The 12,017-nt window shown below is 48.2% G+C and overlaps 1 protein-coding gene across 2 annotated transcripts in view; it reads left to right on the forward strand.

Annotated features, from left to right (window-relative positions):
- The window catches only part of AGRN (agrin), a 277,808-nt gene that overhangs the window by 202,715 nt on the left and 63,076 nt on the right, over nt 1-12,017 (forward strand). For both annotated transcript variants that reach the window (XM_081954875.1, XM_081954876.1), the window contains exons 12-14: nt 2,701-2,806; nt 5,089-5,205; nt 7,763-7,927. In XM_081954875.1, coding sequence (XP_081811001.1) covers nt 2,701-2,806; nt 5,089-5,205; nt 7,763-7,927 — 388 coding nt within the window. The remainder of the gene's footprint in view (nt 1-2,700; nt 2,807-5,088; nt 5,206-7,762; nt 7,928-12,017) is intronic.

The following is a 12,017-nucleotide window of genomic DNA, read 5'->3' on the forward strand; positions in this document are numbered from 1 at the left end:
ACGCTGCGCTAGGAGGAGACTCTATGGTGGGGGAACTGTGTCAGAGTTTGTTGCATAAATTCAAATCCAGAAAGCACACCCAGATAACTGATGCAGATGGATTCATTAACTTCTTGATACACATAAGAACAGATGAATAAATGTACAATGCCAACAGGTGGTTCTTCCAAGTAAACACAAGGCAGGAGAGTTACAGGAGAGAAACACAAGCAGTTAGTTTCATTTCAGCGGACAAGCCCAGACAGACTGCTAGTTTACTTGTCAGAGCTGCAGACGGCTTAAGTTTCTGTTTCAATTCTCTGCACAGACTCGGATCTGTTTTAGCTCCCATTGGCTGACTTAGCGGCCATGCCTATTCATTGGCTGACCTTGTTCCCATGTCTCTCCCAGTTATGAATATTTTAACAAACCGGAACTTCCGGCTGGCTCCAGAATTCAACAGGGGGCTTCCGGTTAGGAACTTTGCGGCTCTTCGTTTAAGGTTGCTGACCCCTGCTCTAGACTAGAGGTGTCGAATTTTAAGACCGTGGACTACAACTCCCAGAATTCTGGGAGTCGAAGCCCACAAGTTTTTAAAGAGTTGCCAGAGTCGAAGTCCCCTGGATTTGATGTTTTCCAGAAACACTTCCTGATATTCTGGGGCTGCAAAGCTTTTGCAAAAGCTGAGTTAAATTCTCCGTTGTGTCTTTAATGCGCTTCTCTGCCCTCCGGGGTGGGTTGTTTTTTTTTCCTTTCCTGTTTCTCATTAATTTCCCTGGCATGCATTTGCATATTTTATGGACGGGAAAGTGGAAAGCGCAGGAACTCCGTGCATGTATGACATCCTGGATGCCGGCAGATGTGTTCTCCGAACCAGGGCGGTGGGAATGACGGCTGCTTTTTATTTTTTATCTTTTTTCCTCCCCCCCTCCCACCCCCTACGATGCCAACAGATCGCAGGCAGAATTCTCTAGGACGCTGCCCAAACCTGCTTATTGACTTGCCAGGCTTAACCTAAATCAGAACCTCAAATCTTGCAAGAATATTTTTTTTTCCTCCCCGAAAGAGTCTTTAAGGCGCCAGCTTGGATGGCTGTCAGCCTTCTGGAGTACGTAAAACGGTGCAGTTCAGATCCTCCCATGGCAAAGAACTGCACCGATGCCTGGACTCTGCTGGTCCTCGGGGGTTTACACCCAGGCTGCTACCCATGAGTAGAGGCCTGCTTCCAAATGAGGTGCTGACTCTTCCAAGGCTCTGGGTCAGAACTGCCATCCCGACTTTCGGCCTTGCTTTAGAATAGAATAGAATAGAATAGAATAGAATAGAATAGAATAGAATAGAATAGAATATGGAATAGAATAGAATGTAGGATAGACTAGGATAGGGAAGGGAAGGGAATAGAATAGAATAGGAGAGAATGGAATGGAATAGGAGGTAATGGAATGGAATGGAATAGAATAGAATAGGGAATGGAATGGAATGGAATAGAATAGAATAGAATAGAATAGAATAGAATAGGAGAGAATAGGAGAGAATAGGAGAGAATAGGAGAGAATGGAAGAGAAGAAAAGAGGAGAGAATGAAATGGAATAGGAGAGAATGGAAGAGAAGAGAATGGAAGAGAAGAGAAGAGAAGAGAATAGGAGAGAATGGAAGAGAAGAGACGTGAATAGAATGGAATGGAATGGAACAGAATAGGAGATAATAGGAGAGAATGGAAGAGAATAGAATGGAAGAGAATAGAATAGAATAGAATAGAATAGAATATGGAATAGAATAGAATGTAGGATAGACAATAGGATAGGGAAGGGAAGGGAATAGAATAGAATAGGAGAGAATAGGAGAGAATGGAAGAGGAGAGAATGAAATGGAATAGGAGAGAATGGAAGAGAAGAGACGTGAATAGGAGAGAATGGAATGGAATAGAATAGGAGAGAATAGGAGAGAATGGAAGAGAATAGGAGGGAATAGAATAGAATAGAATAGAATAGAATAGAATAGAATAGAATAGGAGAGAATAGGAGAGAATGGAAGAGAAGAGGAGAGGAGAGAATGGAATAGAATAGAATAGAATAGGAGAGAATGGAATGGAATGGAATGGAATGGAAGAGAATAGGAGAGAATAGAATAGAATAGGAGAGAATAGAATAGGAGAGAATAAGAGAGAATGGAAGAGAATAGGAGAGAATAGAATAGAATGGAATAACAGAGTTGGAAGGGACCTTGGAGGTCTTCTAGTCCAACCCCCTGCCTAGGCAGGAAACCCTACACCACTTCAGACAAACGGCTATCCAACATCTTCTTAAAGACTTCCAGTGTTGGAGCATTCACAACTTCTGGAGGGCAAGTTGTTCCACTGGTTCATTGTTCTAAGTTGCTTCTCTCCTGCTTTTTGGCTGAATAAAACTCCACCTTGGTGACAGGAAGGGCATCCGGCCTGTAAAACACTCAGGTCCACTCAATTTGCCCCAACTCCACTCTGCAAGGGATTATGTGGTCATTAAACGACAAACAGGAGAGGAACAGGAAAGGGGAAAGTTAACTGGGGAAACCTCCGTCACAAATCTTTCGTTCTGGCTCTACTTTCCTGCAATTCACTTCTAACTGAGCTATTCCTTTCAGCAACAAATGGAGCCCAGGACCGTTTCAACTCGGGCGGGTCCGACATTCCAATTCTTTCTCTAACAAGACCCTCTCCTTTTTTGTCCCCTCCCGGCGTAGGTGTGTGGGTCGGACGGGGTAGCCTATGCGAATGAGTGTGAACTTAAAAAATCCCGCTGTGAGAAACGCCAAGACGTTTACGTGGCAAGCCACGGACCCTGCCAAGGTAATTTTAGGCTGATGGGAAATAAAAGACATACTGCAACCGGAAACTGCAGCCCTGCTGGGTTTCCATCTTGGCTCGAAGGAAGGAAATCAACCCTGAGGGTTCTTTGCAAGGTGTTGTAACTCTCCAGCGGCCAACGAATCTGGCAGTGAGGAGGTTGGGGAGGAAGATGGGCCAGTCCTGGAGTCTGGGGAAGGCTCTGACGAGGGCTCTGTGTCAGAGGCAGAGACAGGGCCAGGGCCGTCTGACAGTTATCAGCTGCCTTCAGAGTCAGACATCAGTGAGGCAGAAGAACAGCTGGAGCCTGTTCCCAGTGTGAGTTGCCAGACGAAGGGAACAGGTAAAGAAGAGGGGTCGACTTGGGAGTAAGGCCATAGGTGGACAGTGAATGGTCCCTCCCAGAAGGAATAAAAGAGGAGCGAAAGGGGAGTGGAGTTTGCAGAAGACCATTAGTTCACTTAATTGGTTCGTGACTCTCCGAGACTCCTTGCAAGTTCTGCAGAAATCGGCCTGGCAGCTCTCCAAGCCAGAGAAGGTCTGTGACTGTAAATCCTCCCTTGAAAGACTTTGCTGGATGTGAACGAACAGAATTCACAGTCATTTAATAAAAGGGGTTTTTGTTGGGACCAGGAGGTTGCTTCAGGCTCTTGGGAAGCCTCAGTCAGCACAAAACATGGTGGGCTGTTCCCCTGATACCACTAGACCAGGGGTGTCCAAACTTGGGAACTTTAAGACTTGCGGACTTCAACTCCCAGAATTCCCCAGCCAGCCATGCTGCTGGGGAATTCTGGGAGTTGAAGTCCACAAGTCTTAAAGTTCCCAAGTTTGGACACCCCTGCACTAGACGACATTGCGAGGGCTCGTTGCCTTAGAAGAGTGAGAAAAATCCTCAGGGACGACTCACGCCCTGGTTAGCCCGTCTTCATTCTCCTACCATCTGGAAGGAGATGTAGAAGGCTAGACAGCCACACAAACAGATTTTATCCGTGGGCTGCCAGACCCCTGAATGAAAAATCACCCTACAACAACATTGCACGATGGGGGGGCAGCACAGCGGCTAAGACGCTGAGCTTGTCGATCAGAAAGGTCAGCAGTTCGGCGGTTCGAATCCCTAAGCGCCGCGTAACGGAGTGAGCTCCCGTGACTTGTCCCAGCTTCTGCCAACCTGGCAGTTCGAAAGCACGTGAAAAAATGCAAGTAGAGAAAAATAGGGACCACCTTTGGTGGGAAGGGAACAGCGCTCCTTGCGCCTTCGGGCGTCGAGTCATGCCGGCCACATGACCACGGAGACGTCTTCGGACAGCTCTGGCTCTTCGGCTTAGAAATGGAGACAAGCACCACCCCCTAGAGTCGGGAACGACTAGCACCTTTATCTAACATAGTATGATTGACTTGTGTGGCTGGCGCAATGTGCCATTAGTTCACATGGTACAATAGGATTGGGTGTTTGTTAGTAACATCCATTGGGGAATGGGTGGGGTTTTTTTTGTCTTTCACTGTGAGTTGTATTGTGTTGGATGGAGTGCACGAAAGGAGTACACATATGGTACTCTGACAATAAAGTTTTCGAATTGAATTGGGCCACCTAAGGAGAAGAGAAAACGTCATGGAGATGTTGGGGAAAGATGGATAGCGAAAGTAGAAGGGGATGGCAGAGGATGGGATGGTTCGATGGTGTCGTTGACGCAATGGACATGAGATTTGGGCAGCCTCAGGGAGGGGGTAGAATGCGGGAGGGGGGCTGGCATGATCCATGTGTCAGGCCTACAGCCATCTTTTCTTTTGGATCTTTGGCCTGCCACACTTTCTATTCTTCTGCTATGCATTTTCTATTGTGGGAAAATGGGAGGGGGGGCATTGTACAGAGTTCGATGATAGGTAGCCATAACAACATTCTTTCTAGAAAGCCAAGGTCATCCTTTGTCTCCGCACCTGGCCTGAACTGGATGGGTGGAACTGCCAGCATGGCAGTGGAAGATTGGACCATGGGATGGGCTTGTGGGTGTGGAGGCAGGATCCTGAACTTTCAACCGGGTGGGGAAAACCGGGAAGCTTTCAGATTCGGGTTTTCCCAGATGTGCCAACATGGCTCTCTTCATCAATTGGAACTTGGAGCAATGCTTTGCCTCAGACTCTGATTTACTTTTGGATGCTATTTGGAACCCCGAACATTAACGCGAACGCCATGGGGTCGTGAAACGGTTTTAGCAACTGAACAACAGCACCGCGAAGGGCTCGTAGCTGCTTGTCGTTAAAAATGGGATTTTTAATTTTCCTTCCAGGAGTCTCCGCGCTTCCATCTTCTTCGCCAGAACTCCTTCACTGTAGCAAAACCATTTACGGATGCTGCCCAGACAACGTGACTTTGGCGCTTGGAGTGGGGTCGGCTGGATGCCCTAGTAAGTTAATGCCCCTCTTTGGGGGAGGCAGCTTCAACGAGGCTTTTAAAAGGGGAGTTCAGGGTGGAGGGAAGACCCCTTTTCCCGGCACTCTTCAGGAGGGGGGGATCCAGGAGAAATCACGCTCCCCTACTCCCAATCTGTTCTGCCTTTTCCCTCGCCGCCTTCCGCAGCTCACCCATGCAGGGTTTATTAATTTTTTATGGAATAATTAGCCGGAGCCATCTTGTTCGCCTTAACGAGACGGGGGGGAGGGGGAAGAGTTCGGTGGCATTTTAAGCAGCTGAGGCCGAGGGCCAGCTGGTTAGCGGGCGTCCATTAAGGGCGGCGGGCGGGAACGCAAGCGGCCTTGTTTGCGGTTCCCTAGCGGTGTGTCGTGCACGAGGTCACTTATTCCACAGTGGCCGTGTTCCGAAAGTGGTTTTTAATGGCTCCGGGGCTCTTGACCCAGAGAGCGGTTTAGAAGCCGCAGAAATGGCAGGTTTTCCCTCCCGGGGTCGCTGTGATAATTGATGCCGTGAAGTCGCTCAGACGCTGAGCTGGAAATTTGAAATCTCACGTCTGCCTAGCGATGCTCGGGGAGCGGGGGAGGGGTCTCGCTCAGCCTGAAGACCCCCACCCTCCTTCCCCACCAGGCCTGGGGCAATGCTTTTATTTTGACAGCCCTGAATAAGCCGTTGGTTTATTCAATTCATTTGTGGGGAGTAGAGGAGTGTGTGACTGACCTGACTCCCCTCTGGAAATCCCTGTAAAGCTAAATTTTGGCTGCGTCCTTGACAAGGGGTAGAGCTGCTGGGGGCTTGCACAAGTTCGGGCGATCCTCTAGCTATGATTCTGCTCACTTCGGCGAACACCCCCCCCCCCAAAAAAATGCCAGCTGTGGCTGGCCACACCCACCCCTCCCTCCCAGGGGTGGGTTCCGAGAGAGACTACTACCGCTTTGCTCAGAGGTGCTTCATGTGCCTGCGTCCTTTGTGCCTGCACAGAAGCAACAAAAATGGCGGCATCATAGGCGCTACTGGGAGAACTGGTTCAGGGGCGTGGCAGGTGTGGGTCGACCCAGTTCGTCACCTGTCCGAACCGGTAAGAACCCACCACTGCTCCCTCCCCTCCTAGGAGTCTCCTCCCAACCCGTTCATCATGCCAGGTGAGAGCAGCGCCCGTGCAGAGGCTGAGGGAGGGGGGAGAAACGGGCCTACCGGAGGTTCCAGAAATCCAAAAATGGCTCCGTTTCCAGTCTCCGGAGCCCAGGGGAAGCAGTTTTCCCCCTCCCAGTGGCTCAAGGAAAGCCTCCAGAGCCGGGGAGGGTGGAAAATGCCGCTCCCCGGTGGTGCAGGAGGCCAGCTAGGACACGCCCCACCATGGCCACGCCCAAGCAGCAACGGAGCAGCCAACCCATTGCTGCAATTTTTGAACCCCCCCACCCCCGGTCCCCGTTAGGTTCCCCCCCTTCCCCCGCCAGAGATTATTCTGGGAAGTTTCCGCGAGTTGCCACTTGGGCTGTGTTGCAATCAATCTCACCGCCCAATTGAAAATTAAGCCATCTCTTCTGCCGCATCACCATGAGGGCTAGGAACCTGAGCTGTGTTGTTTACAGGCAAGAGTTAATTGCCACCGGGCGATAAGGTGGCCAATTCAATCAATGGAATAGCTTGTGGATGCTCCATCATTGGGAAGGTTTCAAATACAGACAATGGTTTGACCGGGATGGCTTAGGATCTACCATTAGACTAGAACTGTGATGGCAAACCCATGGCACGCATGCCAGAAGTGGCACGCAGAGCCCTCTCTCTGGGCACATGTGCCATCCGCCAGCTGCTCTTCTGGTTTTTTTGCACGCTGGCCAGCTGGTCTTCCGCGGGCGCTGGAGCGCCTGAAAACAGCCCGAAAAAAATAGAGAGAAAACAGGGTATTTTCAGGGTCGTTTCAGGCTTATTTTTGCGCCGTCACCAGCTACTCTTCTGATTTCCGGCACACACATGCACGCTGGCCAGCCGGTCTTCTTGGATGCCGGAGCACCTAAAAATGGCCCGAAAAATGGCCCAAAACCCTGGCCGTTTTCCGGGCTGTTTCTGGGACATTTCCAGGCTTTTTCAACAGCTCTCTCTCAACAGGGTGAGGGATAACCACACTATCTGTCTCCTGTTTACAACACAGTCCTTTCAGCAGTTCCAAGAAGGCTCCGCACCCATTTGCACTATCCAAGAGACCCTGGGGGGCACAGATAAACCTCCAAGTGGCCTCAACAATTCAAGAGGGAGTGCAAGGAATGTAAATCCTTCCATTTCCCCAACATTCCGCCAGAACTGAAGAAGCTTCTTGGATGAGAAGCGAAACCTCTTCAAGGAAAAAAATTAAGGAAATCCAGTTACCGCTTGGAAAAGCGCCTTTGGGTTAGACTAGAAGACCTTTGAGGTCCCTTCCAGCTCTAGGATTGTCCGTTCTGTGTAGCTCACCTGTGAAGAAGCTTCACTGCCTCTGTTGGGAAACCCGTCCGAGGGGCTGCGGGCTTTTCTACCAAACCAGCTTGTAGAGCTAATCATTTTCTGCCTTGTAGGTACTTGCCACTGCAATCCCTATGGCTCCTACGGAGGGAGCTGTGATCCCAGCACAGGCCAGTGCTCCTGCAAACCCGGGGTCGGGGGACTGAAATGTGACCGCTGCGAACCCGGGTTCTGGAACTTCCGTGGCATCGTGACGGACAGCAAGAGCGGCTGCACCCGTGAGTACCTCTGGTTGCCACCTGGGTGGGAAAACTGCACCTGTGAGTACCTCTGGTGCCACCTAGGGGGTGGTAGAGCCTTGTTTCATCTCTCCCATTCAGGATAGGAGACGAGCAGGCAGAGTGGGAGAAGTGGTGGAGTTAAGCGAGTATCTAGCCTAGAATCTTTAAATGCTCACAAACGTCTCAGTCCAATTTCTCTTTGAACTCCATTGATTCTGCTCTAGTGACGTCTATGGGTTGAGCAATAAGTCTTATCTACAACTTAACAGGCGGGTCAGTGGCTGAGACGCTGAGCTTGTCGATCAGAATGGTCGGCCGTTCGGCGGTTCGAATCCCTAGCGCCGCGTAACGGAGTGAGCTCCTGTGACTTGTCCCAGCTTCTGCCAACTTAGCAGTTCGAAAGCACATTAAAAAATGCAAGTAGGAAAATAGGAACCACCTTTGGTGGGAAGGGAACAACGTTCCGTGTTGACGGGCCACAACACTCAGGAGGGCCGCGCACGGGCCCCCTGGGCTCCATTTTCGCTGGGTGAGGCTGTCCCAACCAAAAATGGGGTCTGGGGCACTCCCCCCCCGAGGTCAAACACAACACTGATGCGGCCCTCAATGAAATCGAGTGTGACACCCCTGTTCTAAAAAATTTTGGGGGACGGAGGGTGAGAATCAGACCAGAGTTTAGGGAAAACCCTTCCGAGTTTCAGCTGAGATTAGCTTTGATTTTTTTTTTTATTCCTTCCTTGGCCTGATAGCAGAACAAATGAGGCTCCGTTTTTCTCATTGTCTCCGTCCTGCCCGTGGGGCAGAGAGCACGGATGGAGGCGCGATGTGGAAATGAGTTCTCACCCGCCATCCTCCAGGCTCCCGAGCTCCCGAGCGGGGAGGTCAGTTCGCACACATGGCACCTGCCAGAGAAGTCATTATCAAACAGATGATAACCAGGAGCCCATTTTCAAAAGATGAGACATTGGGGCGGGGGGGAGGGGGGAGTTTGAATATCCGCGTGCGTGTTTTTTTAATTGAAAGCTGCGGCAAAGTAATGTTTATTAAAAAAAAAAACACAGAGCTGGCCCGCGGAGAGAGAAACCTCAAAACTCTGGGATAAAATCGGCAGAGAAGTCCGATCGTGGGAGATTTTTTACTCCAGATTATCCTCCTCATCTACTTTTTAAAAAAATGTTTTTATTGTACGTTTTCCTTTATAATGCATCACGTTTTCAGTTTTACGACAGTCCGTCTCTTTCCTTCTCCTTCCCTTCTTCTTTTCCCTCTCCTTCCCTCTTTCCTTCTCTCTCACCTCTCTCCTTCCCTCTCCTCCCTTTTCCTCTCCTCCTCTCCCCTCTCCTCTTCCCTCTCTTCTATTTCTCTCCTCCCCTCTGCTTCTCTCTCTCCTTTCCCCTCTCCTCTCTCCTCTTCTCCACTTCCCTCTCCTTTCCTTTCTTCTCTCCTCCACTTCCCTCTCTCCTCTTCCCTCTCCTTTCCTTTCTTCTACTTCTCCCTTCTACTTCCCTCTGTCCTTTCCCCTCTCCTCTTCTCCACTTCCCTCTCCTTCCCTTTCTTCTACTTCTCCCCTCTACTTCCCTCTCTCCTTTCCTCTCCCCTCTTCTCCACTTCCTTCTCCTTTCCTTTCCTCTTCTCCACTTCCCTCTCCTTCCCTTTCTTCTACTCCCCTCCACTTCCCTCTCTCCTTTCCCCTCTCCTCTTCTCCACTTCCTTCTCCTTTCCTTTCTTCTACTTCTCCCCTCCACTTCCCTCTCTCCTTTCTCCTCTCTACGTCCTTCTTCTTCTTCTGTCTCCTTCCTTCTCCTTTTCCCTCAGCCTTTCTCCCCACCTCTCCTTTCCTCCATCCCACTGCACTTCCCTCTCTCCCTTCATCTCCCCACTTCTTTTTCCTTCCATCTTTTCCTTTTCCTTGTTGTGTATAAGTTTCCGTACAAAGTACAGTATTTTTCCCTGGTCCCGTGTCTTTTTCAAATATAACTATACCTTTCATTGAAATTACATTAGAAGAAAACAAACTTAATATCTACATGAACAGTGTGTTGATAGCAGCAACATATTGATAATATTTATTCTTCATATTGATAATTGTTCATTCTTTAATTAATCATTAGCCTTTTAATTTCTATCTTTTGCTTCTGTTGTTTAACTATTGGTAGACGTATACTGTCAACTTTCAATTTCTAATCTACGTAATACTTGAATGTTGTTGTATAGAGATATACGTAGTGATATTTTTCCCATTTCCCAGTTCTACTTTTAATGACCCCATAATCCCTTGCGGGGTGGAATCTGGTCAACTGAATGGAGCTGACTGGCCAGATGCCTTTCTTGTTGCCAATGAGGAGTTTTGTTTAGCAGATATATTTCTCATTGTGCCCAGAGAGAGAAATATTTGCCTCTACCTAGGATCGAACTTACAGCCTCCTGATTGTGAGGCGAAAGCTCCGCCTCTAAGACCACTCCATTTTGACTCCAGATGTTGGAGGGAAATGCCCTGATGTCTTTCCAGGTGTTAGCCCCCACTTTTTTTCTCTCGGTGTTGAAAAGATCTCCAAGAGAAACCCAACAAGTCTTTTCCAGATGTTAGCAGTTTAACGCCGTGCTCTTTGCCAGATGTTAGCGGGAGTCGCCATGAGAAGGGAGTTTTTAAATTCCTTCCAGATGTTAGCAGAAGCTCCGAATTTAAGCCTGTTGACAGTTTCCTACTACAAGAAGCATCCTTATCTCATCCTTGTTGTCCAAGCGCTTATTTCGGGGGTCCAAAGAAAATAAGGCCCTGTCACCTCAAAATATAATCACCTCAAAATATAACCCACTTCAAAAATAATAAGACCTCCCCGAAAATAAGGCCAAGCACTTATTTCGGGGTTCAAAAAAAAATAAGACCCTGTCTTATTTTCGGGAAAACACGGTAAATCCAGAGAGAGGAAAATATTCTTTTTCTAAAGAATTGTGAAGGCTGACTCTGAATTTTTGTTTTGTTTTAAATTAATGAAATCAAAGCCACCCACACAGCTTACTAACAGAACCCGGCTCATATTTTTGAGGTGCTAAAAAAGATATACAGGAATTCTTCATATCGAGAGCTTAGTCCAATCGCTGACATTGTTCTCCTTCCCAGCCATGCTTCCTTCCTCTTTCTCTTCTTCTTTTGCTCCTTTTCTTTTTCTATATCTGGTGCCTCACATTGTATCTTCTGCGTCACAATCATTGGAACAGCTTGCCTGCCCAAATTGAGGAGCCAGATTGTTGGGAGCAATTGGGCTGACTCTATAGGCCGCTTAGAGAGGGCTGTAGAGTACTGTGAAGCGGTATATAAGTCTTAAGTGCCATTGCGATCGATAGATGATGGAGGGATGGATGGATGGATGGATGGATGGACGGACTAGATAGATGGATGGATGGATGAAGTGGATGGATGGAGGGATGGATAGATGGATGGATGGACGGACGGATGCAATGGATGGACTAGATGGATGGATAGCTAGATAATGATAGATAGATAGATAGATAGATAGATAGATAGATAGATAGATAGATAGATAATGGATGGATAGGTAGACGGATGGACGGATGGATGCAATGGATGGGCTGGATGGATGGATGGATGGATAGATAGATAGATAGATAGATAGATAGATAGATAGATAGATAGATAGATAGATAGATGATGGATGGACAGACAGATGGACTGGATGAACTGGATGGGTGGATGGATAGACTAGATAGATGATAGATAGATAGATAGATAGATAGATAGATAGATAGATAGATAGATGATAGATAGATAGATAGATAGATAGATAGATAGATAGATAGATAGATAGATAGATGATAGATAAATAGATCGATGATGGACTGGATGGATGGATGGATGGATGGATGGATGGATCGGTAGACAAAAGGATGGATGGATGGATGCAACGGATGGACTGGATGGATGGATAGATAGATAGATGGACAGATTGATCGATAGACAGACAGACAGACAGACAGACAGACAGACAGATAGATAGATGATGGATGGGCTGGCTGGCTGGATGAATAGATAGATAGACTAGATGGATAGATGGATAGATGGACAGAC

The sequence above is a fragment of the Natrix helvetica genome (assembly GCF_964273705.1).
Source record: "Natrix helvetica genome assembly, chromosome: 5".
Taxonomy (NCBI): domain Eukaryota; kingdom Metazoa; phylum Chordata; class Lepidosauria; order Squamata; family Natricidae; genus Natrix; species Natrix helvetica.